The sequence below is a fragment of the Diabrotica virgifera genome, chromosome 5, assembly GCF_917563875.1.
Source record: "Diabrotica virgifera virgifera chromosome 5, PGI_DIABVI_V3a".
NCBI lineage: Eukaryota > Metazoa > Arthropoda > Insecta > Coleoptera > Chrysomelidae > Diabrotica > Diabrotica virgifera.
In genome coordinates, this window is record NC_065447.1 from 38,222,213 (window position 1) to 38,247,961 (window position 25,749).

Sequence of the window (25,749 nt, forward strand, 5' to 3'; positions counted from 1 at the left end):
TTTTAATATTTATGATTTATTAAAATAAATTCAAACATCTTAAAACATTCCCGATTTTATATCTTTACTAGATGTAATAATACATTTCACTTAAGGCATTACCTATCTTGTTTCGCAAATTTTTCGACCATCTGGTAATGGAAAACACTCTCGTAGTGATAAGTCTTTTTTAGATTGTGCATTATTTATATCGTTAACTTCTTTAGATTGTGCATGTGCATGATTTAAGTCGATACCTTCGACTTCTTTAGGTTGTTCATGATTTAAGTCGATTTCAGAAGCGACACCTTCAGGTCCCACAGGTTTTATAGTCACACCTGCAGTAGCCACATCTTCAATAGCCACAGGTTTATTGGCAACAGCAGGAATTTCAAAACCATTTAAAAAGCACCAAAAGCTGTTTGGATACAAAAGGCAAAGTAATTTGAAGATCCAACGTTTAATGATATCGTAGATGTCAATAAACCTTTCGATGCCATGGCTGGAGTCATCAATGGGAGAAGCTTGAATTGTTCCAAAGACGACCTAAAAAGGATTTGTAGTATATATAATTATATCATATTATATGTAGTATATACAGTATTATCATAATGTAAGTTAAGGCCTAACTTCCTAACACAAATTAAAGAGGCCCTCTTCAATTTGTGTCTTCACAAAGCCAATATTTCAACGGTCTGTAAAAACGGTGATTCTAATGATTGTACTACATAAAGTAAGAGACAATTTAATCACGGGAAATAATGTTAATAGGGCAGTCAATGAGGGTATATGGTAGGGATGGGAAAAACCTGCCGGTTTTAACCTAAAACCGGTTTTTTTCCTCTGCAACAATCGTTTTTTCCAGTTGTTTTTTGTCCCGGTTATAACCGGTTATTTCTTTATAAAATAATAACCGGTGAAAAACCGGATAAGCGGAAAAAATACTGAATTCAGAAAAAAAAATGAAAAATTGTTCGTCCCCGCGCCTCTATGAAAAATTTTAAGCTGACTGAAACCAATTTCACAACACTGATGACTGATTTCTATACTGATATGGATTCGAATGAAGTGTCGCAAACTAAAGCGCAATGTAAATGTAATCTATTGGGTATTATAATCAAGTATATTCAAATGGGACATAAGCCACAATTTTACCTAAAAATGATTTTATTAACGTTTCGACGCCCAAGTCGGGTGTCGTTGTCAAAATACAAAATAATATTAAATAAACAAAAATGTTGTTGCTTAGTAAAAAATTCTTCTAATAATTTATTTAATCTGACTCATTTATATCGGCAATTCAGACACGTATTATACATTTTAAAGTAGACGACTTTAAAAATGATATTGCCAATATTGATGAGTTGCGTTCCTGGGACGACTTTACTAAAAGATAGTTCATTCGATTACATGAAATCAATCCCAACTCAAGAATAGCCGCCACAAAAAATCATAGCATGTGATCTGTCTTTAAAAAGACAACCAAACAACTATTGGGTATTGGCTATGACTAAAAAAACCGAACATCGGTTTTTGGAATAACTGGTTTTTTTTATCGGTTATAACCGCCAGGTTAAACCACAGGTAAAAAAAACCGGTATAACCGAAAACCGGTGTTTTGTCCACAACCGCCATCCCTAGTATGTGGCTCCGAATTCCATCCTACTATATCGATTTACGTGATATTTTTACAGTTAGTAGGGAATAGCCCAACGAACAAAGTCTACCCTATGCCGATGTGTGCTTTTGTCTTGGGGGCGGTTCCCATCCCTTCTCGGGGGTGGAAAATTTTTTGCTTAAATAACTACGGAAGTTGTTAGAGAACCTAATACTAAGCAAAAACTGGTCTATAATTTTTTCTCAAAAACTCGATACTTTTTGAGTTATTCCTGGTTGAAAATTGGCCATTTTCATTGAAACATAACACCTTTTCAAACGGTTTTTTGCGAATACATTAAAAACTATGCATCTAACTAAAAAAACTATATAAAACATTTTTGTAGCTTATAAAATAACAAAGAGGTTTTTTCCTTATGAATCTTCTAGTTATAACACAAAAATAAATATGGTAAGTGAAAAAAACTTGTTTTCTTGGTGCATGCTCAAATCAGTGTATTTAACTTGAAATAACAGAGAAACGGTTGATTTTAGGTGTATAATGCTACCAATAACTTTTGTTGTGCTTGAAAAGATCTATACACCAAGCAATATTAAATGTTGATTACATTCAAACTATTCGAGATAAACTGTAAAAAATTTGATGACTCACGTATTTTAAGAAAAAAATGAGAAGTACATTTAAGCCCTCGTCCTCAAGAATTTAAATGCATCGTTTTCCTTCTACAATACATTTTACTATAGTGTTCTTTTATGTTCAAAAAGTTGGGCGGGTTTAAAATGAATGGTTTTTGAAACAAATAAGATCAAATTATTGAGCGCATTTTGAAATTTTCTTAAAAATCTTCTTATTTCTCCATGTAACTCGAAAACGATAAGAGATGCCAAAAAAAGATGCCATATAAAAATGTAGGTTTCTTCTAGATAAACATTTTGATTTATTTTTTATAACAGTATCTCATCATTTTCAAGTTACATGGAGAAAAAGGAAGATTTTTAAGAAAATTTAAATATGCGCTCTATAATTTGATCTTTTTTTTTTTCAAAAACGATTCATTTTAAACCCGCTCAACTTTTTGAACATAAAAAGAATACTGTAGTAAAATGTATTGTAGAAAGAAAAGATGCATTTAAATTCTTGTGGATAAGGGGTTAAATATACTTCTCAATTTTTTTCTTGAAATTCGTTAGTCATCAATTTTTTGCAGCATATATCGTTTAGTTTGAATGTAATCGACATTTAATATTGCATATTTGAAAGGACTTTTCAAGCACAATAAAAGGTATTGGTATCATTATACACCTAAAATCGACCGGTTCTCTGTTATTTCAAGTTGAATACACTGATTTGAGCATGCACCAAAAAAACAAACTCTTTTTACCTACCATATCTCTTTTTGTGTTATAACTAGAAGATTGAAGAAGTAACAAATCTCTTTGATTTTTTATGAGCTACAAAAATGCCTTTTAAATTTTTTTTAGTTAGATGCATTGTTTTTAAGGTATTCGCAAAAAACCGTTTAAAAAGGTGTTATATTTCAATGAAAATTGCCAATTTTCAACCACGAATAACTCAAAAAGTATTGAAAAAAATTATAGAACAGTTTTTGCTTAGAATTAGGTTCTCTAGCAACTTCCGTAGTTGTTTAACCAAAAAATTTTAAACCCCCGAGAAGGGGGGACAAAATCACTTATCGGCGTAGGGTAGACTTTGAATAAGGAGATATTTTCAGGCTATTCCTAAAATTTCATTAAAATCCATGCAGTAGGAGAGAATTCGGAGATAATAACCTGTTCTTGCTCTCATTGACCGCCCCATAATGGGTAATATTATCAGTAGGGTAGGAAGAAAATAAAATTGTGGGACCTAGGAACTAAGGAAGAAATAAAATTTAAAAAACATTATTTAAGTTCCAAATTAAGACAAAATAAAATAAAATGAAAATGAACAGGTCTTGGTCTCACATTTAAAACAATATTACCTATCTCATGAGATTCTTTTATTCAGTTATTCATGTTGAGTCCGACAACATTTCTAATACCTACAGAAAATTTTCGAAAGGGCGCCTTTCGTAAATATAGAGGTGCTGTTGGGAATTTGGTGCATCAGACAATAGGGAACTTGCATAAATTTTAAATTATTAAAATGATTTTAAAAAACGCTTGCATGCGAAAAAAACAAATATTTTTAACCCGTACGCTAATTACGACGCTTTGAAAATGCTATAAAATTCAAATATCTTAGGAGGCTCTTGAACGTCCTTCTACTGGTTCGACGTCACGGGCCACGGTCGGTCAACCGGGCTAGCTAGTCGGAAACAACGCGATTAGGGTAGGTATCACGGGTATATTACATTTTAATCGTCTTTAATGGAAAATTCCTAGGTATTATTTATGTTCATCTTATATATTGTAATAAGTAGTTCCCCAATCAGCTTAGTTTTAAACTGAAATTGATAAAGTTGAGCGCTACTCACTAGTTGTACTTTGTAAAGAGTTTAAAACGCATAATATGACGGACGAGGGTGTTTCAAAAGGTCAATCTGACTAACTTACCTACCGTTGATGTCTTCATCGTGGCAACTTTTATAAAAAGTAGTAAAAGCTATTCATATTCAAGGCAAATAAGTACGAGTTATTAATAAGCATGTTTAAACCGTTTATAACAATAGTTTGGTACCAATTATATTACAGTATACGGTTTACCCCGTGGGTTTGATCTACCTACCTCTAATCGAAGGATTTCGTATATCCTGGAAAATATTACGGTGTAATTTGCATTATAATAAAGATTATATTTTATTGTAATGTTTATTGGTACCTACTGGAGCCTTTCATTATTGTGTTCAAAGCCTTCTGAGAAAAGATTGTGGTGATTAGCAGACGTACCGATAGAACGTGTACATAGCCAACAAAATCCTTCTTTACAAAGTTAATAATACGCATAAATAAGAAGAATCATTATTGTAATTTTACAAGTTAATATCTTTATTATCTCAGCTTATACATACACCGCATCCCTCGGTAGACCGCAAGCTATAGTAGAAACCCGACTGTAGACCGTATACTATAGTAGCACCAATACTTTTTACTCTTACTTTTATTACTAAAAGTTTTGTTTATTTTTAAGTTACTTGTTTCTTCTTTGTTCTTCAACACAAGAAACGACAAAAGTAATTTCATAAAAAAGAACTTTTTGATACATGTCAACAGAGATCAAATGTTAATATGTTGCCTGTCACAGAAAAAATCATTTTTGCCACAGAGTAAAACAAGATATTTCAACTATATTATTTATCTATGGGCAAACTGCATTAAATGCAATAGCCCACCCCGAACGGGCAAACGATACGAGTGGCCTGTGATGTCAGACCCCAGGTCTCGCATTTGAAGTTGTTTAAAACGGAAATTTTTTGGCGCGGAAATTTGATTGGATGTTGTACGTAACTATTCATTGTTAAGACGTAATATTTTGAATATAACATTTTAAAACATAAATTAACAATTTTATGCAAAAATAATTTTTAGTGCAAGTTCCCTATTGGAGTACCCTTAAAAATTTGTCGGAAAATATTACCAGTTAATTGTAAATATTTTTGGCAAATAACCCTGCAAATATCAGCTATGAGGGTATAAATTTTATGACACGTTTTGATGCGTGCGCCCCCTATATGGGCACGTACTATGAAGTCAAAAATTAGTGATTTTTTGCAGGATTGTTTGATAAAAATATTTATAACTTGCTGGTCATATTGTCCGTCAATATTTTAAGGAAACTCCAGTGGTCGAACGCACCAAAGTTTAGGAAACGTCCCCCTCCCGAAAAGTTTCAGTATTATAAAAGTTGTCCGAATCCGTACAAGCCGACATACGAATAACCATTCTAAAAAAAAGAACGAGTGTTGGAGAGAACCTTCTAACGAATAAATACGTGTTTAGGATGAACCAGAAGCGCACAAAGCTGGAAATTGATAAAAACATTGAGAAATGGAAAAAATAAAGACATAATACAGAGCATAAAGCTTGAAGTCTGGGAAGTATTTGAAACAACTTTTAGTAGAATATGAGGAGAATTTGAAGAACATGGAAACGGAAACCAAGATAAAATTGCAATAATAGGCACGCCAATAATATTAATAACAGAAGAAATTAAAAACGTATGTAATATAACAACCGAAAAGGTGCAAAGGTCTTTTGTGTCAATTAACTTAATTAAAAAAAATTATAGGACACCCTAAAATTATGATAATCTTTATATTACCGAATTGAGAATTAAATAACCTTTCAAAATGAGCTGGATCCATACCAATATTTTTATTAAAAATATCATTGATTATTTCGGAAATTTTCCATAAAATAAATTCCAATAAATTACACCTAAGTATTAAATAACCATATTTTTGGTACATATCTAATGGAGGGTATCAGAAAAAATTGGAGGGAAAACATAAGGATACATGGAGAACAAATTAAAAAAGTGGAAAAATATAAGTATCTCGGTACAATAAATAATTAAAATAATGAATACACAGAAGAGATTAAATCAAGAATACCCAAGTAGTACAATAAAACATTTTAGTTTTATTTAGGGTTTATAACGGTTTTATTGTGAAAAATAAGAAGATAATGGTTTTAAAGTTGCCTTGTAGATATACTGCCAGAACTTTAAAACTCTTAAGCATTTGTCACTAGTTTTAAAGTATCTAATAAGAGTACCAAATAACACTAATTAATCTTAAAAGATAATTTGTCTTATTGTAGTTTTAAAAATGGTTTATTCTCAGTTCAATTTAAAACTAATCAGTTTCATGAAGAACTTCCGGACTGTTTGGTTTTATTAGATTCTAGTTTGCTACCTTTTAGTTTTAATGCAGTTTTAAAGATTCTCCTAATACTACTTATAAAACCTATTATTAAAACTACTTGATCTTAAGACTATTATGTCAGTAAAGCATATGCCTTAAAACTATTTTTTTAGTTTTCTTTAAAGTTGCTTTTTTAAAAGCAATTAGTAGGCTATATTCAAACCAAACGCTCTTAACTGAATCAATTTGGTTATCGTAAAGACTAAACTATGCTTCTTGTTAGAAACAATAAAACTAAACTCATCCCATCTTCTTTCATGTCCAAAATGGTCGGCCATTTGTTTTAGAGCGAAACAGTTGTTGTAAAAAGTGGAAATACAGTTAGTATGGAAGAAATAAGTCGCAAGTACTTAAAATATAAACGAACTGATCATTTTAAGAGAAAAATGCAACACACACAGTACTACGACTCGTCGATTTTAGGTTAGATTCACATTAAAACCGAGTGGCATTATTGACCGCAGCATTAAAATTAATCGGTTTTAATTCCAAGCCAACGTTACTTTTATGTAGGATATTATGCTCTTGAAAAGGTATAAAATAACATCATTTGATATTAACAATTCTATGTCGATAGACCAAAAATAGTTTTATTTGGATTTCGGCCATATTTCTTTCTAGAGATGCTGAAAGCCACGATAGATAACAATATAAGGCTTACATAAAAATTATAAATAAGCGTCTTAAAGACATAAATTCAATTTATTTTAACATTTAAACATTAAAATTGTAGATAAACGTATTTTTCTTTCAAATTAATATTTTTCGGATTTAAATTTTTTTATTATTTTTATTTTTTAATCGCCAAAAGTCAGAAATTTTAGGGCGCGTGAGTTATTTGGACCTATTTTTGTCAACGTTATCAATAAAGTTGGGTGCGCAAGTGTTTTTCTACCTTAACAGTCCGAAATAACCAAGTACTTTTTATTATTTTATGGTTACAAATACATATCTTTTTTTCTATCATAACACATGTAAAAATTTGTTAGCCTATATGGAGTATATGGGTTTAAAGAATCATTTAATATAATAAATTGTCTTTAAAAGTCTCCATTTAAGACACCTTTTTAAGTTTGCTATAAAACTGCCTGCACTTAAAGTGTCTTTTAACATGGTTTTAAAAGCACTATCACAGCAACTTTAAAACCAGTTGCTTAGGAAAACAAAGTTTTAAGAAGGTTTTTATTTCTGATTTTATTGACCTCGTTTAGAATGGGCCCTTTTATGCTTAAAGCGGTTTTATTGCAATCTTAAGGTTTACTTAAAAACCAAATGGTTTTAGTTTTAGTTTTATTCTACAGGTTTAAAGCATCCTTAAAAGACTTAATAAACCCGTTCGGTGCTACTTGGGTAGATCAAGCAAGAAATGCTTTCAACAAACTGAAAAAAGTATTATGTAGCAGGGATGTTACAATTTCGTTAAAGATAAAACTTCTAAGATGCTACGTGTTCTCTGTATTGTTTTATGGGTTGTAAGCTTGGACATTAAAGAAATATATCTGGGACAGATTAAGCGCCTTAGAATTTATGGGCCTACAGAAGGATAATAAGAATAAGTTGGGTATATAGAGTCAAGAATGTCGAGTTGTTGAGAATAATGGGACAAAAAAAGAGAGGTTTTGAATACAATCAAAGCTAGAAAACTGCAATATCTGGGACACGTCATGAGGGGCGGGCGTTATAACTTGTTAAAAATAATAATACAAGGAAGAATACAGGGTAGAAGAAGTCGTGAAGAAGACGCATTTTATGGTTAAACAATTTCAGAGCTTGGTTTAACTGCACTTCGGCTGACCGCTTTAGAGCAGCGGTATCCAAAGTGCGAATTACCATGATGATTGCCGACCTTCTTAGAGGAGATGGCACATGAAGAAGAAGAAGAAGTAGAAAGCCAGGTAAAAAAAGGTACTTAACGACAAAATAACTTTAGTAAGATATATTTTAGCAATTAGATCTGTTGTAAATGAATACAGAGATGCATTAAAAGTATATTTTTGTTTTTAAAAATAAATAATTTTCTAAATATTAAAGAAAATAGTAACTTACTACAAAAAGTAGGATAAAGCTTAGGACTCTCATATCTGCAGATGCTAGTGTCCACTAAAATTTCAAAAAAAATGGCACGGTCATTTTATAGATAAATATGTAATTATTACAAAATGACGTACTTAAATTTATAATGAATGTATTGTTCTTTTAATTTACTGATAAAATGTTATTTCGTTGTTTTTTAGTATAGTTTTATCATAAAATAATCAATAAAATCATATTTTGTTTGTAATAGACTGGACAGGCACTTACACTTACATATTATTTTGCTCTGTATTTTCTCTCTGTTATAATAATAATAATAGCTTTATAATAATAATAGCTTTATTGCTCAACAGTTTCCCATTTACAGGACAATGATAAAAATATTACATAATTTATAACACCTATTATAGGTAAGATAAAGATTTAAGCAGTAGTACCAAAAAAATAACATTAATAATACAAGTTAGACTAAAATTAATATAAATTCAAACAGAAAAAGAAAATAAATTAATAAAAAAAATAAAATAAAAAATTAGTGCTTATTTCAGACACTCAATAGCTACTTTTATAAAGTTCCTTTGAGAACATGAAAAAATGTCACAATGCTTACCAATAACATTAAAATTTCTACACATTACATTAATAGGAGCCTTACATAGAATATTTGTACGAGCTCTTGTACACCTAAATAATACATTTGTTCTTAAATTTGACCTTGGAATATTAAAATTAATGTTTTCTAATATTGAAATACAATCAATTGCATTATTAACAAGTTTGTATAAAAAAATTAAAGATGCAACTTTTCTTCTTAACTCTAAACTACACATACTAAAACGATCACACAAGTAATTATTATCTACACCTCTAGCCGGATAAGGACCATTTACTTTAAACATTAAAAATTTTAAAAATTTTCTCTGAACGCTTTCAATTGCAATGTTATGAAAATCATAGAAAGGACTCCATACAATACTGGCATATTCAAGTTTAGAGCGGACATAAGTATAATATAGCAATGTTAATGACTTTATATTATTAAATGACTTACAATTGCGAATTAAATACCCATAAGCCTTCAACGCTTCAAAAACTTTAACACACATATGTTCCACGAAAGTGAGTTTTGTGTCAAAAATTACACCCAAATCCTTAACCGTGTTCTGTCTTTCTAATATTCTATCGTGACAACTATAGTTAAATACAAATAAACTTGATTTCCTAGAAAAAGTGACTACTTTACATTTTTTTGTGTTAAGTTGTAATTTGTTGCTGTTGCACCAATTTTCCAATATTTCTATATTCTGCTGAAGTTGGTTACAATCATCCAGCTCCCTAATAGTAGAAAATATTTTCAAATCGTCAGCAAAGCCCAGTCTTTCGCATGAAATATTTTCAAGAATGTCATTAATAAATAGTAGAAAGAGCAATGGACCGAGATTGGAACCTTGAGGCACACCAGAAGCAGCAAGATATTTTTCTGAGACATAACCATTATATGCTACAAACTGCATCCTTCCCTGAAGATACGATTTTAACAATAAAAGAGCACTGTCAGTAAAACCAAATGTTGAAAGCTTGCTAAGTAATACTTCATGATCAATTCTGTCAAAAGCCTTCGAAAAATCGGTATATATAACATCAACTTGGCCATTATCGTCAATAACTTCAGAAAGATATTGGGTAAAATAAACCAAGTTGGTTACAGTTGATCTTTTATTAACAAAACCATGCTGACGAGATGAAATATAAAGTTGAACAGAAGATAAGATCCTATTATATAATACGATTTCGAAAACCTTTGAAAAATTAGATAAAATAGAAACAGCTCTATAGTTTTCTATTTCTGACTTCACCCCAGCCTTAAATATCGAACACAACCTTGCTTCCTTCCATAGCTCTGGATACTTCATTTGTTGTATAGATAAGTTTATAATCTTGGTTAAAGGTATGATAAACGCACCAGCGCAATCTTTAATAAGAAACGAGGGAATCTTGTCAGGGCCTGATGTCATCTTATCTTTTAACTTTCTGATAGCAGCATTTATTTCATCCTCTGTAACCGATTGAAAATTAATTGATGTCATATATGGGTTTATTGGATAATTGCAACCACCCTCATCATCAGAAACTAAATAAACACTACTGAAAAATTCCGCAAAAGCATTCACTATGGCTTGCGAATCTTTGTAATCACTTCCCTCAAAACTCATGTTGCCAGGAATTCGTAATGATCTATTTCTAGAGTGAACGTAAGACCAGAACTTAGTCTTATCTTGAGAAATATTTGTTTGAATATCCTCCAAGTAATTGTCATATGCCACCTTGACCTGATATTTTATTAGTCGTCGTAATCTTTTAAACTCAATAAAATCGGAATGAATCTTAGATTTTTTATATTTGCGTCGGAATTTAGCTTTTAGTTTTATGTTTTTTATAATCGCGGAATCAAACCAAGGTGGATATTTATGAGCATGATTTTTGTAAACCGGAATATGCTTATCAAAATGTTATGAGATGAAAACAAAACCAAATTTAATAAAACTTTCTAATAAAAAATATTCTCGGGGCTAATTGATTTTAATGTATTATCTTTAGTTTGTGGCTTCTAGTATTCCTCGTTGCTTACTTTATCCAAGACAAAACAGGGAAAATAAATATACTCAAAATCATATAAATTGTATAACTATTATTTATTTATATACTATACCATAAATATAAGATTTAAAATGTATGCTAAACTTTATTCTGTTGTAAAAATTTCTTATCTAATAAAAAAAACTTTATTTTTACTATCTCCTTTTTTGAACCAAAATTCATTCAAATGTTTCGGTAGACTGCTCTTATTATTATACATATAAAACAAAGAAAATTTAATTTTCACTTTTTAAATAGATTACTTATATCTTCTATGAATTTATGGATAAATAAATTATGCCGTAAAACTGTTAAGTTGACAAAAAACAAATATGGTATGTAATATAAAACAACTCCCTATCCCGACTAACCTTTTCTATCTTCTTTACTTCTTACTTCTTCTCATGGATTGTGTTGTCCTCGGTTTTCCCACAACGTGCTCCTCTGATGCTGCAACTGTCCTTCTCCTTCAAACTCTTTCACAAACAAAAACAGCACTCGCTCGAATTCTCTCCTCAATTAAATCTCTGACTTAATAAAAACAATATTAATCTTTATAATTCCAAGATTTCTTATCTCAGCTCGATATCTCGTGCAAGTTGATATAAACCGGCTACTCGTTCCAGACACAAACTGGAATCTATTCGGACACAAGGAGTTTGTACTTCTCGACTTGATCACGATTTCGTCTCAAACACGAATCTGCTTCCACGGCCACCAATTTAACAACTTTACACAAAAATACTACTTTCGAACTGGACTGGTTGCTTCCAATCTTAATTACACAGTAAATTTTTTTCTCTCCTCAATCTGAGACTCACCACTCTATTCCCCTTCTATCGGTCTCCTGTCCAATTACAAGTATTCTCCACCCATCATATCCCTACTTTTTTTTCTTAAGAACAATTAGTCTTGTATACAAATGTTATGTCTTGTCAATTTCCAGGAGATATTAAAATTAATTTTTACTTTCATTCTAGAAAAACCCTCTATTCTAAACTAAAAAAATTGTTTACCATCGTGTTTTTTTAGGAAACCATTTAGAAAGATGGTCTATTGTTTCACTCCAATGCGACACATTAACTTTCTAAAACGAGCGTATTTTAGTTCATAGTTTTGAAATGTATAAATCCGTTCGTAGAAACTTTGCCACTAGACTTTCACTCTTCCACGAAACACTTCTTACGGCTTAATTATTATATTTACAAATTTTGGTCATATACAGGGCGATGAAAATTTACGATCTCGTGGTCTTTGACATAAAATAAATTCTCTAAATTCTTCTCATAAAAATTATATAACAATATTTACAGAGAAGTTCAAAATTATGGACTTAATTCATTTTTTCGAGATGAGACCACTTTGTACAAAACTCTTGAGACAAGCCGATTTTTATTTTTAAATTAGAGTTTATACAGAACGAATCTTTCAGTGCGTCATTAATTTTGACGCTATATAGGATGTCGCAAATCATTGCATTGATTTTTTTCTGAAATCTGACAATTGCCAGAATATTATATAAATTGTTTATATACATATTTGCCTGAATATTACTTTAAAATATTTTAATGAAAAAAAAATAAATATAAAATAAATTGTCCTTCACATAACATTTCGAACATTTGTACTAATTGTAGTGGCATTTTCTGGCCGCTGATCACAGTTTAAAGAAGAAGAATAAGAAAAAAGAAGATATTAGGCTTCTTGACACGTGACGTGCGCACATCACTGTTTTTTTTCTGTGCGCGGCTGATCACACGCGTGTTCGAAATAATTTTATAAAAATTGTTAAAAAGCGTTTAAAATGCCAAAAAGGTGTGCTTGTCCCCACCGGAGAATTTTCATACCGAAAAGGTGTGACATCAAAGAGTGGTTGTTTATCCCGAAAGCGGCAGAAATATGAAGAGTTGCAACAGAAATTGGTAAAGTTGAGAGAGGAAATGGATGAAAAGGACTCAGGTATTTATATTATGATATTTATTTTGATTTGCTTATGGTAGTTAAATTAAATTTAGCGTGAATAAATAGAGCTATATTTGTTAATTATTTACAAAGTGACAATCTTAATCAAATTCAAACATGGAGTCTTTTATTTTGTTGTTATATACTTTTATATATTTTTCTGTTGCCATAGTACCTGTTTTTTCGCCATCTTCCTGTTCGAATATAAAATAGCCACTATGTTGCCGGACTGCACGGGTTTTCCTGATAATGTTTATTTCGTAGAAAATGTGTTAACATAAATTACATGCAAAAACGTCACATTTTGCAAAGAAAAATTATACTGTTTGTCTCATTAAAGGTGCCTTAAGGTAGCCCAAAGTAATACAGACTAAATAATTAAGGATATAACAATAAATCAGAGGGTACTTTTAAGTTGCCCAGAAAATCTTTATGATTATTTGACCTGCTTCTATTTCTCAGAGGCACTTTATAGTAGCCCAGAAGTATAGAATGGAATATATTTTTATTTAACTAATTTTACACATTTTACTTCGAATTTACATCACAAGAATAGCAAGTTACTTGTACAAAATTTGTGTTTGGCTTGTCTTCAAACAATAATACTAGGGGAGCGGGTATTTTTTAACAGCCCAGAAAATCTTTATGATTTATTTGAGATGCTCCTATTTCTCAGAGGCACTTTATAGTAGCCCAGAAGTATAGTATGGAATATATTTTTATTTAACTAATTGTACACATTTTACTTCGAATTTACATCACAAGAATAGCAAGTTACACAAAATTTGTGTTTGGCTTGTCTTCAAACAATAATACTAGGGAAGCGGGTATTTTTTAATAGCCCAGAAAATCTTTATGATTTATTTGAGATGCTCCTATTTCTCAGAGGTATTTTATAGTAGCACAGAAATTTAAAATAGAATACATAATATTTATTTAAATATTTGTTTGCACATTTTACCTTGATTTCACTTTTCAAGCGTAGCAAGTTTACTTACACTAAATTTTTATTTGGTTTTGTCAAAATATTAAAAATAATATTACAGAAACCATTGTGGAGGTGCATAGCCCATCAGTTTCACTAAATAATACAGAAAATGAGATCCAATTCAATTTGAGCATAACTGAAGATTAGCATATTTGGAGCATAACTGAAGCATAATTGAAGATTTTAGGGCAAGTGAAGATCTACAACCAGCAGTACTTATTGAGGAGTCACAACAACAGACAGAAGATTTTTTCATTGGAGAGGTACCTACACAAAAAATCTATTTCTCTATATATGATTAACTTAATTGGGGAAGACCCATTAAAAACTAACCTTAATGCTTCTGAAAGGTTGCCAGATGTAGCAAAAAGGCTAAACTATTCCCTTTCCAAAGGCTTAGACAAAAGTATTGTGGGTAAACTTACAGAAAAATTCTTACCTGCTACAAACTGCGAAAGACTTTGCCCACCTCAGTTGAATTCTGAGATTTTATCTGCCATAAAAGATAAAAATAAAATTAGGGAAGATAAAGACTTGCAAACTATGCAAACAATTTTAGCTGCAAGTATTATGTCCCTTTATAAAGAGGTCGAATATCGAAACAATTGCCAATTACATAAACTTCAATATAGAAGTGTTTTATAAGATGTCCTTGCACAGAAGATTTTTGCTCAGTTCTTCATTAAATTTAAAATTTAAAAAATTATTAGACGAGCAACCTATAGATAAATATTTATTTGGGGAGCATTTGATTGAAATGTTGAAAGAAAGCAAAGATACAAGATCAGCAGCTTTTCAAGTCAGCTCTATAATGAAGCCACAAAAAGCCACTTTTTATCCGAAGACCGCGCCACAACGCCAAGCTGTTTTTTCCACTGAGCATCCAACAAGAGTACTTCCAGAATCTTACAACTTCAATCAACAGAGTTTAAACTTCAATCCAGTCTCGAACAGACCAAGATTTCGACAAAGCCAGTACCCAAATCATCCTCAACCAACATCGAGATACAAACAGACGAGCAGACAACAGCATCAAAACCCAACCAGAACAACCAGGAGGTCATACTAAAGGTAAATAAAAAATCAGCAGAAAATGTGGCTAATTATTTTAAAAACCGGAAAAAGATTACTTCAGACAACAAAGTTTTAAGTTGGGTCCAAGGTTTTAATATTTTATTTAAAACAACACCGTCTCAAGAGAGAGCACCAAAAGTTTTTCATAGACCCAAATGAGTCGTATGATTTAGCTAAAAGCAATTACTAGATAAGGGAGCTATTTCTTCTTCTTAGCATACAAGAGAGCAATTCCTTTCCTCATATTGTCTAGTGCCCAAAAAGGACGGAAGTTATAGATTTGTTTTAAATTTAAAACAGTTAAATTGCTTTATAGAAGCCCCACATTTTAAGTTGGAAGACTATAGGTCAGTTCTCAAGCTCATTTTCAAGGGTTGTTTTATGGCAAAAGTAGATTTACAAGATGCCTATTTTGCTATTCCTCTTCATGAAAATTAAAAAAAAAATATTTAAAATTGGAGTACAAAAATATTCTATATCATTTCAACTTCTTACCATTTGGTTTGAATATCTCGCCTTTTATATTTACGAAAACCTTAAAACCAGCCTTAAACAATCTAAGAACAAGAGGCTTTACTTCTGTCATTTTTTTAGATGACACTTTACTGATTTCAAAATCATATTTAGAATTTAAGGAAAATATTGTTGAAACTTGTTCTTTTTTCCGCCTGGGATTTACTATAAAAAAAAAAGTATACTTTCACCCACAAAAATTATAACTTTTCTTGGTTTTACGTTTGATTTTAATAAAATGATATATTTTGCACCTGCTGACAAAAAAAAAGAAAAAATAATTAATAGTATTCAGACCATCAAAAATAAAAGTACATGTACGATAAGATCATTTGCAGTTTTAATCGGTCAGTTGGTAGCAGTTTGTCCTTCAGTTAAATATGGAAAATTATACTTAAAAAATTTAGAAAAAGAAAAGTGGCTTGCTCCTTCTAAAACTAATAGTTTTAACACAAAAATGACCATACCTAAATACTTGTAAAACGATTTCAATTGGTGGTTATATAACATACCAATTAGTGAACAAAATATAAAAGAATCTGATTATGTACTTGAAATATTTTGTGATGCATCTCTTTTAGCATGGGGAGCATGCTGCAATGATAATAAAACTCATAGTTTTTGGAGTTATGGACAGCGAGAACTACATATAAATGTATTTGAGCTATTGGCAGCATATAATGACTTGAAATCCTTTTCCAAGGAATATAGGAATTGTAATATTTTGCTAAGAATAGATAACACAACAGCTGTATCTTGTATTAACAAGATGGGGAGTGTGCAATGCTCTAATCTAATCTTAACAACATTTGCAGAGAAATTTGACAATGCTGTGAAAATAGAAATTTAAAAATATTTGCATCTTATATCAGTACAAAAGAAAATATTATTGCTGATTCAGAGTCAACATTTTTGAAAATAGGAACAGAGTATTCTTTAAGTGATAATTGTGTTAATATAATTTTTAAACAGCTTCATATTCCAGAAATCGATTTGTTTGCCACATAACTTAACAAAAAATGTACAAGGTATGTATCTTGGAAACCTGACCCCGAATCGGAGAAAGTTGATGCCTTCACTCTAAATTGGCATAGATTAAAATTTTATGCTTTTCTACTCCACCTTTTGCTATTATTCCAAGAGTTTTAGAAAAAATCATATGTGACAAAGCAGTAGGAATTGTGGTAGTAGCAGAATGGCCAAATCAGCCTTGGTAACCAACCTTGGATATCAGGCAAAAAGATAATTTTAGGACCTGGTAAAAATTTAATTTTGCACCCTTTTAGTCTTCCATATCCGGGACACCAACATCTTACCCTGACTATCGCATGTTTGTCAGGCAAGCTTTTTTAAGAAAAGGTAATCCTGAGCATTCCATCACAATTATGATTGCATCTATTACAACAAAAACACTAAATTTATATGATACAGTTTTCAAGAGATGGTGGAGGTATAGTATAGAAAAAATATGGACCCTTTTGCTTATGAATTATCAAATATTATTAATTTTATTAAATATATCGTAGATCGGGATTATACATCTAGCTCTATAAATATTCATAGAGCTGCATTGGCATTGATAATACATATACCATAAAATCATAAAAACATGTTTAAAAATTTTTACAAAGGTATATATACCAAATATCAATTTACTTGAGACCCTCAACCAGTATTATTTTATTTAGAAACATTATTTCCTCTCACAGGTCTTTCCTTGAAAGAACTTACTTACAAACTTGTAATGTTAATTGCTCTGACTACAGCTCACAAGTTGCAAACCCTATCTCTAATAAAAATTCAAAATATTTTCATGGATCAAGATAAAATTGCGATTATGATACCAGATAGGATAAAGACTTATTCGAAAAATAAAAATCAACCTATTTTAAGATTTCTCTATTTTAAAGAAAAACCACAGTTGTGTGTAGCATCGACTTTATGTCACTATTTAGAGATTTCTAAAATCATTCGTCCTCAATCAGAGGACAAGTTGTTTATAACAATAAAAAAAACATAGAAAGCAGCATTTACGAAGACTTTGAGTAGGTGGCTAAAAGATGTTTTAAAATTATGTAACATAGACACCAATATTTTTAAAGTGTTAGACAAGCATCTACGTCAGCAGGAGCTAGAGCTGGATTAAATATAGAAACTATTAAAGAGACGGGGGGATTGACAGAAAATTCTCAAGTATTTGATATTTTTTATAATAAACCTCTAGCAAAAGATTACGGACTCTTTGCAAAAACTATATTGTCTGTTTAGTCCATGTATGCTTCTGCGTTTGTTTATTGTTTGTTATACGTTTATAATTATAAGTTTATGTTATTATTATTGCATAAGAACATTAATGTTCTTATTATTTACAAAAATTACTCTTAATTGTTCTAATACATTCTCTCTTTTTTTGTAGAGTTCCTAAAAAAAAAATGTAAAGTATCGATTTTTGGATTGCAATGTAGTTTTGTTTAATTATCGCACAATATTGCTTAATCTTTCAACAGCCTACCATTAGTACAAATGTTCGAAATGTTATGTGAAGGACAATTAATTGATTGGTTGACTTACCTGTTAAGGAAGGACAATCATAATTGTCCTATCTTACATTTCGAACATTTGTACGCTCCCTCCCTTTGATTCTTTCGAACCCTCTCGTTTTTGTGCGATCAAAATAAAAAAAAAACAGTGATGTGCGCACGTCACGTGTCAAGAAGCCTAATATCTTCTTTTTTCTTATACTTCTTCTTTAAACTGTGATCAGCGGCCAGAAAATGCCACTACAATTAGTACAAATGTTCGAAATGTAAGATAGGACAATTATGATTGTCCTTCCTTAACAGGTAAGTCAACCAATCAATTAATTGTTCACTATAAAATATCGAAATATACTAACCTAGAATGCCAATTGTAATTTTACCCATGGACATTGTGAAAATATGCAACTATCGTCAACAAATACATAATTTTATGAGTTCTATGTATAATAATCACGGACGTACGTGTTTTTCTGTCATTTGCAATTTAATGTGTTAGAGAGGATTTGGTAATTTGGTATAAACTTTGTTTTTATTTGTCATATATATCATACTAGTGACGTCATCCATCTGGGTGTGACGACGTAATCAATGGTTTTTTTAAATGAGAATAGGGGTCATGTGCTAGTCCACTTGAATGGTCATTCAATTCTCTATTCAGTAATATAAACATTTTATATTATACACATTTTATTTACACAGGTTGTCCAAATAGTGCTGTCGCCAGGGGGTACAACGGCCTCCTTTATTCAGATGGACTTATCCAAGTTTTTATTATGTACTTTGACCCTTAAAACGCGATTTTTTTGGGTAACAGTTGATCCGGATGTCGATTAGATTGTTATAAACACAGAACTTGAGGAATTATATAACAGTGATTTCTCGCAAATCAAAACATGTTTTTGTATTTTTTGATCATTCTAAGCAAAAAATGTTCTTACAAGTTTTTTCGTAGGATGCATAGTTTTCGAAATAAACGCGGTTAACTTTCAAAAAATCGAAAAATTGCAATTTTTGAACGGCGAATAACTTTTGATTAAAAAATAAAATAGCAATTTTGCTTACCGCATTTGAAAGTTCAAGTCAAATTTTATCGGTTTTGATTATTTGCATTGCTAAAAATTTATTTTTTTATTGTTAAACAAAGCTATAAACACATAGTGTTTCCCGTGCCCAATACATGCGTTTTAATGCATTCTACGTAGAAATAGCCACGCTTGCACTTTTTACCTACTCTACATACTCGTTCGATTTTAAGTGGGAGATCATTGAAAATATCACTCAAGCACTATGTGTTTATAGCTTTGTTCAACAATAAAAAAATAAATTTTTAGCAATGCAGATAATCAAAACCGATATAATTTGACTTGAACTTTCAAATGCGGTAAGCAGAATTGCTATTTTATGTTTTAATCAAAAGTTATTCGGGTTCAAAAATTGCAATTTTTCGATTTTTTTAAAGTTCAACTGCGTTTATCGCGAAAACTATGCATCCTACGAAAAAACTTGTAAAAACATGTTTTGCTTATAATGACCCAAAAAATACAAAAAAAAAAGTTTTTTTTGCGAGAAATCGCTGTTATGTAATTCCTCAAATTCTTTGTTTATAATAATTTTATCGACATCTGGATCAACTGTTACCCAAAAAATTCGTGTTCTACGGGTCAAAATACATCAAAAAACTTGGGTAAGTCCATCTGAATAAAGGAGGCCGTTTACCCCCCCTGGCGACAGGACTAAAAATATTGTTTAAATTAAAATAATCGACACACAAATAAGAATGTATTTAATTTCTTTAATTTTAAATACATTTTATTTTGTCAGATAACAGAAAAAAATGTTAATTGAACAAATTTAACAAACTTTGCAGTTTAAACATTGAATTTAAGAGAAAAGCAATGTTTATTTTTGTCAATAAACATTTTTCTGTTTTCTGAAAGCAGTAAAATGTATTTTGAATTAACTAAATGACATGCACTCTTCGCTTTGTGTCAATGAATTGTGAGTGTCAGCTTACAGTAGGCTCTCCAAGCAGCTCTTTATTTTTTTCTGCGGATTTTCTTAATCTCTTTGAGATTGGTGCGTTTTTCTCTATTAATAGCTGTTCTTGCCGTCTTTCTAAGGTGTTCCAGTTCATTGCACCACCAAGAGTTGGTTCTGCGACTTTCCTGAATCATCCTTATCGGACAAAATTTAAAGGCTTTTCATTCCGCAGAGCATCTTCTAAGAGGCGGTTGTAGAGTTCTACATCCGTCCTTCTAGGGTCGCGAGATTTGATAAGGCTTTTTTCCAAACTAATAGTATAGGTCAACCAGCGGTTATCAGACAGAGATTTCCTCTGTGACCTGCCAGTTCTGAATTTTATTAGATATTTCTGCTGTTGCTAGCATGATATCTATGACTGTTTGGCTAAAACATTGATAAATGTAGGTTCCGTGTCTCTATTTAAGACTAGCTGCAAATTTTCGTGTTTTCAAGCTGCGTAGCTGCGTGCCTGCTGCGCGAAAACTGCGGACTATCGCTGGCGGGTCAGCAGTACCAGTACATGACTTGATGTTATTCACTGCACACTTGCGTGCACGCCGCGAACTCGCCGCGGATCAGCTCGAGTGTGCAGTGAATAAATTCAACTGATGTACTTCTGTGCTGACCTGCCAGCGATCGCCCGCAGCTTACCCGCAGCGGGCACGCAGCTTGAAAACACGCAAATGTGCAGCGAGCCTTTGATAAACAAATATTTTCTAATAATATAGTCATAGTTACCTCGAGCGTTGTTATCTTTGCTGCCCCATCCCAAATGGTGAGAATTCGAATCGCAGCCGATAATAAGTTCTATCTACTGGCTAAGACAATGGTCTACCAGATCTTCCATCTCCTTTGTTGGTGGAAGGGTAACTGCATTGAGGGTAGGTAGACTGATGAAAGTATCAACTCTCTTTTTTGTCATTTCTCCATAAGCAATTTACTTGATTTTATTTATATTATTGGACTAAAGTTTAGTAAACGCCATTTGCTTTAGTTTTAATAAAGAAACAATTTTTTATTTCGTTTAGTTTATGAGCTAGAGCTTTATAAAAAATTTATAAACAATTACATTGTTTTTAACAATATTTTGACCAATCCGATCAAAATCCACCTTCGAAATTAGTAAACACCAGCCAAAAATACATAAAAAAAAACTTTGGATGAACCCATTAGAACTGAAAAGACCACGGTGAATAAGCTGAACCCTTGACCATTGGTCATATAAAATAAAAATCATTAACTTTCCTTTTAAAATTTATTACAGTAGTACAGGCAAGAATCTTTAAAGATAAATATTTTCTGTATGATCCTTATGTTGATTCACTTTTTGGATTTTGTGTAACTTTACTTTTTTTATTTAAGCTTTTACTATTTTGATATTTTACATGTTGAGGGGAAAGAATAGAATTATTCACTTTTTTGACATGATCCGCCAACTTTTCGATCAATTTGCCGGTCAGTTCTACGGTTTTATCTTCATCTTCTATGGGTATATTACCATCTTTACCATCTTCTACGTTTGTAGCAGCTTCTACGCTTATACCACTATCGTCCGATTGGTCATCCAAGAGTTTGTCCCAGAGGACATTTTTTAAAAGGTTTTTATGAATTTGGTTTATTGTATGATGTGTACGCTGATGATGTGCATGTTCTACTGGTTTGATTAAAGTATTTAATGGTTTATAAAGCAAAAAAGAAGAAGCTTCAGTTGTCTCTAAAATCACCTAAAAGAAGATTTAGATTTTAATATATATTTATGAATATGTGTTATGTTGAAATTAATTTCTACAGTAGCATTTGAATTAATTAATGCTCTTCAATAATTCCAAAAGTTTTTCATATTTCGAAATCCTTCTTCTTCCTTAGGTACCGTCTCCTCTAAGAAGGTTGGTAATCATCACAACTATTTTTACTTTTGAGATTGCAGCTCTAAATAAGTCGACAGAACTGCAATTATAAGACTTTCTCAGATTGTTGAGCCAGGAGATGCGTCTTTTTACAATTCCCTGTATTTTTCCCTGCATTATTGTTTGTAGCAACATATATTTATCCCCTCTCATAACGTGGCCGAGATATCATAGGCGTAACCAGGGGGGTTTTGGGGGTTATAACCCCACCATTTGGATGTACTTTGATGTCCATACGCTTAAGAGCATTACTATTCCATACCCCACAGAGACCATCAAGCAGTTGTAACCCCCCTCCCCCTTAGGATCATCCTGGGTACACCTCTGTGAGATATTGTAACTTTCTTATCTTAATCGTATTCATGATTTCTTTTTCCTTTGTCATCTTTCTAAGGGCCTTAACATTTGTTATTCGGTCTACCCAGGAAATCCTAGGAATGGCTTATTGACTTCGACAAGAGATCGGCGGCAAAAATTTAAACGTTCTATGTATTACTTGTTGATACCTGCTCTACCATATAGTCTAGACGCCAGAGGGATCACCGTATCCTTTTCAATTCTGATGAACAAACTCAATGGTTTTTTATAGATTTTTTGGCTGCTGATTACGAATTTCGAGGGTGGATTTCGATTTGAGTGGTCAAAAAATTGTTTATAAGGCTCTGCCTCATAAACCAAAAGAGATAAAAAAATGTTTCAAATAAAATTTGTTCCTTAATAATAAATGAAGCAAAAAACGTTTACTAAACTTACATCCAACAATTAGAACTCAGGATATTGTAAAATGAGTGCACAATGCAAATTGCAAATTGCAAAATAAGTATTTTTCGAAGCTTTATTGATCGTACCTCGTCTTTCACGCATGAAAATGAGCCTTAGAAGGTCTCGTTTTAAAGCTTATTGAATAGGCTTCCAAACATAGTTTGTTAAATTACCTTATCTTCATTTGTTTTAAGGTTATACCCATTTGAAGCTATAATTTTCTTTAAAAAATTGCACATTAATTTGTTTATAAGGGTTTCAAGCATACTGGAGCTAATAATGATCTGAAAATTCAAAAGCAACATTTTGAGCTTAAAAAAATGTTCGTAAGTTTATTTTTGACCAATATATCGATATTTGAATGCCTTCAACATCAGATTTAGTACCACCATATATCAGTAAAAATTGCTCTAAAAACTTGCAGATGTAAAAAAGCTGAGATTCCCTGTATATCTCGATGCATAAAAGAAAATTTTTGTAAAAATAGTATTAATAAATAACAAAAACTTATTTTTTAGTTATATTTCTGAAATAATAGCTTTTAATGTTTTTTTTTCTCATTTAGTACAAAAAAATAGAAGACAAAGTAAATAGAATGAAAGGTGATACGAGGTACAGTATGATGATTTAATTATAAGAATTATATGATAAAATTTTATTAGGATCTTCAAAAATAAAAAATGAATATAACGTATAATATGTTATAGTCAAAGCCCGAATTTCAGACACTCCTAGGTTTGACTAGGCAATCCTCAGATCTGACTGACGGTCTTAGACAAAGCCCGAAATAAATTACAATTTCGGCATTTGACTAGTCAAACTTAGGAGAGACTAAGTTGGTCAGGCAAAGGTCGAAATTTAATTTTATAAAATCGGGGTTTGACTAGTCAAACCCCGATGTCCCGACGAGTCAAAAAAATTTTCTTAATTTCGAAGGTTTTCCAGACATCAAGCTATCTCTAAGAGAAATTATGTAATACAAAAGATTCTAAATTTGGAGGACAAGGCTTTATAAAATGCTACTGCAATAAGAAATGATCTTCAAAATTTCAAAATTATGTAAATTAAAAGGTCTAACGTATTGTGCAACTCTATATGCCATAATGCCTCAACATGTGAGAATAAACACTAGTTTCTTTATTTTAATTACAACAATATAAATAAACAATAAAATTCAAAAATTATGTTTTATTAAACTTAATCTAACGGAAAAAATGGTTTCTTTTGCAAAAAATCGATGTTCTGTTTCAAGTTCTTTGTTTATAACAATCTTATCGACATCCGGATCAACTTTTACCCAAAAAATTCGTGTTCTACCTAGTCAAAATACATAAAAAAAACTTGGGTAAGTCCATCTAAATAAAGGAGGCCGTTGCACCCCTCCTGGCGACAGCACTAATTTGTTTATAAGCCAAAAAATTGTTTATAACTTTAAAACATTGCTGAGGCTGCTTAAATAATCCGATTTTAATGCTGCAAGGTGTATTAGATAGGTAAAGTGCCTGCTTATATGTAAAAAAAATAGAAAAATTTTAAGTGGTCTACTTTTTGTTCAGAAAGTTTTTAAAAAATTTGAACTTTTTAAAAAAAAATTAAGATTGCAAAATTATTGCCTCTTGTCGCTCCTGCTTTTGAACATTTTGTCCGAAAGAATTTTCAGAAAGCCACTTTTTGAAAAACATAAAGGAATAATTGTGAACGGTAAAGTCATCAATAATTTGCGATATGCGGACGACACGGCTACTCCTAGCTTCTACTTAAGAAGATCTCCATACACTACTTGATAGTGTCGTTGAAAATGTACCGTTGAGATAGTGTGTCGAAATATGGGCGGAGAAGATTCGAAACAAATTACATTTTAATAGCTGATCGGGGTTTGACTAGCCAAACCCCGATTTCAGAAAATTAAATTTCGATCTTTGCCTGACTAACTTAGTCTCTCCTAGGTTTGACTAGTCAAAGGGCGAAACTGTAATTTATTTCGGGTTTTGACGTCAGTCAGACCTGAGGATTGCCTAGTCAATCGACGAAGGAAGAAGATGGAAAGGAACTAGTAGAGAGAAATTATTGTGGAGACTACAACCAACACAGAGTTGTAATACAATAATTATTACGATGAGATTAAGGATTAATCGGTTGAGTCAATGCCAAGGAAAAATGAGTAATTAACAACAATATAATTCTACGAAGATAATTTGCAGATATGATCTGTTAAGTAAAGAATACGACGATAACTTATCTCAATAAAAATCAAATAAACATGTTTCTAAATATAAAAAAACATTAACTTACTACAAAAAGTAGGATGAAGCTTAGGATTCTCATATCTTCAGATGCCATTGTCCACTAAAATATCAATTATAATTACGCGGTCATTATATAGATAATTACATAAGGGAATAATTAAATTAATAATGAATGTATTGTTCTTTTAAATTACTGATATCATGTTATGAATTCTTTTTTAATATCATTTTATACGAAATAGGTCCAGATGCGGTCGTTGCATATGCGGTCAAGGTAATTTTCGTTGCAAAAGCGGTCAATCCAAAATATTTTGGCAGGTAACGTTGCACTTGCGATCAGACATTTTACTTAAAAGCTAGAAATGTAAGAAGGTCGTAATTTAGTAACCACCCGAGTTATTAGCAAGCCCGGTCGACCCTATTGAAATATTTTAATCCGCTTATCTATATTTCGAAAAATAGGTAATGAAAACAGTAATGACTAAACCACAATAATCCCCTCATTACGGATTTTTGGAAAGTTTGTATTTGCCTAATTATAAAGGTTGGGGGAGAATTACCAAAATCAAAATATAAAAACAAATGCATATTATTTGTATATTC

At 31.4% G+C, this 25,749-nt stretch overlaps 1 protein-coding gene across 3 annotated transcripts; it reads right to left on the reverse strand.

The window, feature by feature from the left end:
* Positions 1–25,271, reverse strand: LOC114339043 (uncharacterized). 3 transcript variants are annotated; one of them, XM_050651396.1, is made up of 2 exons: positions 25,193–25,270; positions 1–525 (listed from the first exon to the last, which is right to left on the reverse strand). In XM_050651396.1, the coding sequence occupies exons 1-2, from the start codon at positions 25,238–25,240 to the stop codon at positions 103–105; spliced, it is 471 nt and encodes a 156-aa protein (XP_050507353.1). In that variant the 5' UTR covers positions 25,241–25,270; the 3' UTR covers positions 1–102. The 3 variants fall into 3 exon arrangements, with proteins under 3 accessions (XP_050507353.1, XP_050507354.1, XP_028145470.2); XM_050651397.1 differs by lacking the exon at positions 25,193–25,270 and adding an exon at positions 8,508–8,673; XM_028289669.2 differs by lacking the exon at positions 1–525 and adding an exon at positions 21,473–21,955 and having other exon boundaries at positions 25,193–25,271.
* Positions 25,272–25,749: the final 478 nt, after the last annotated feature.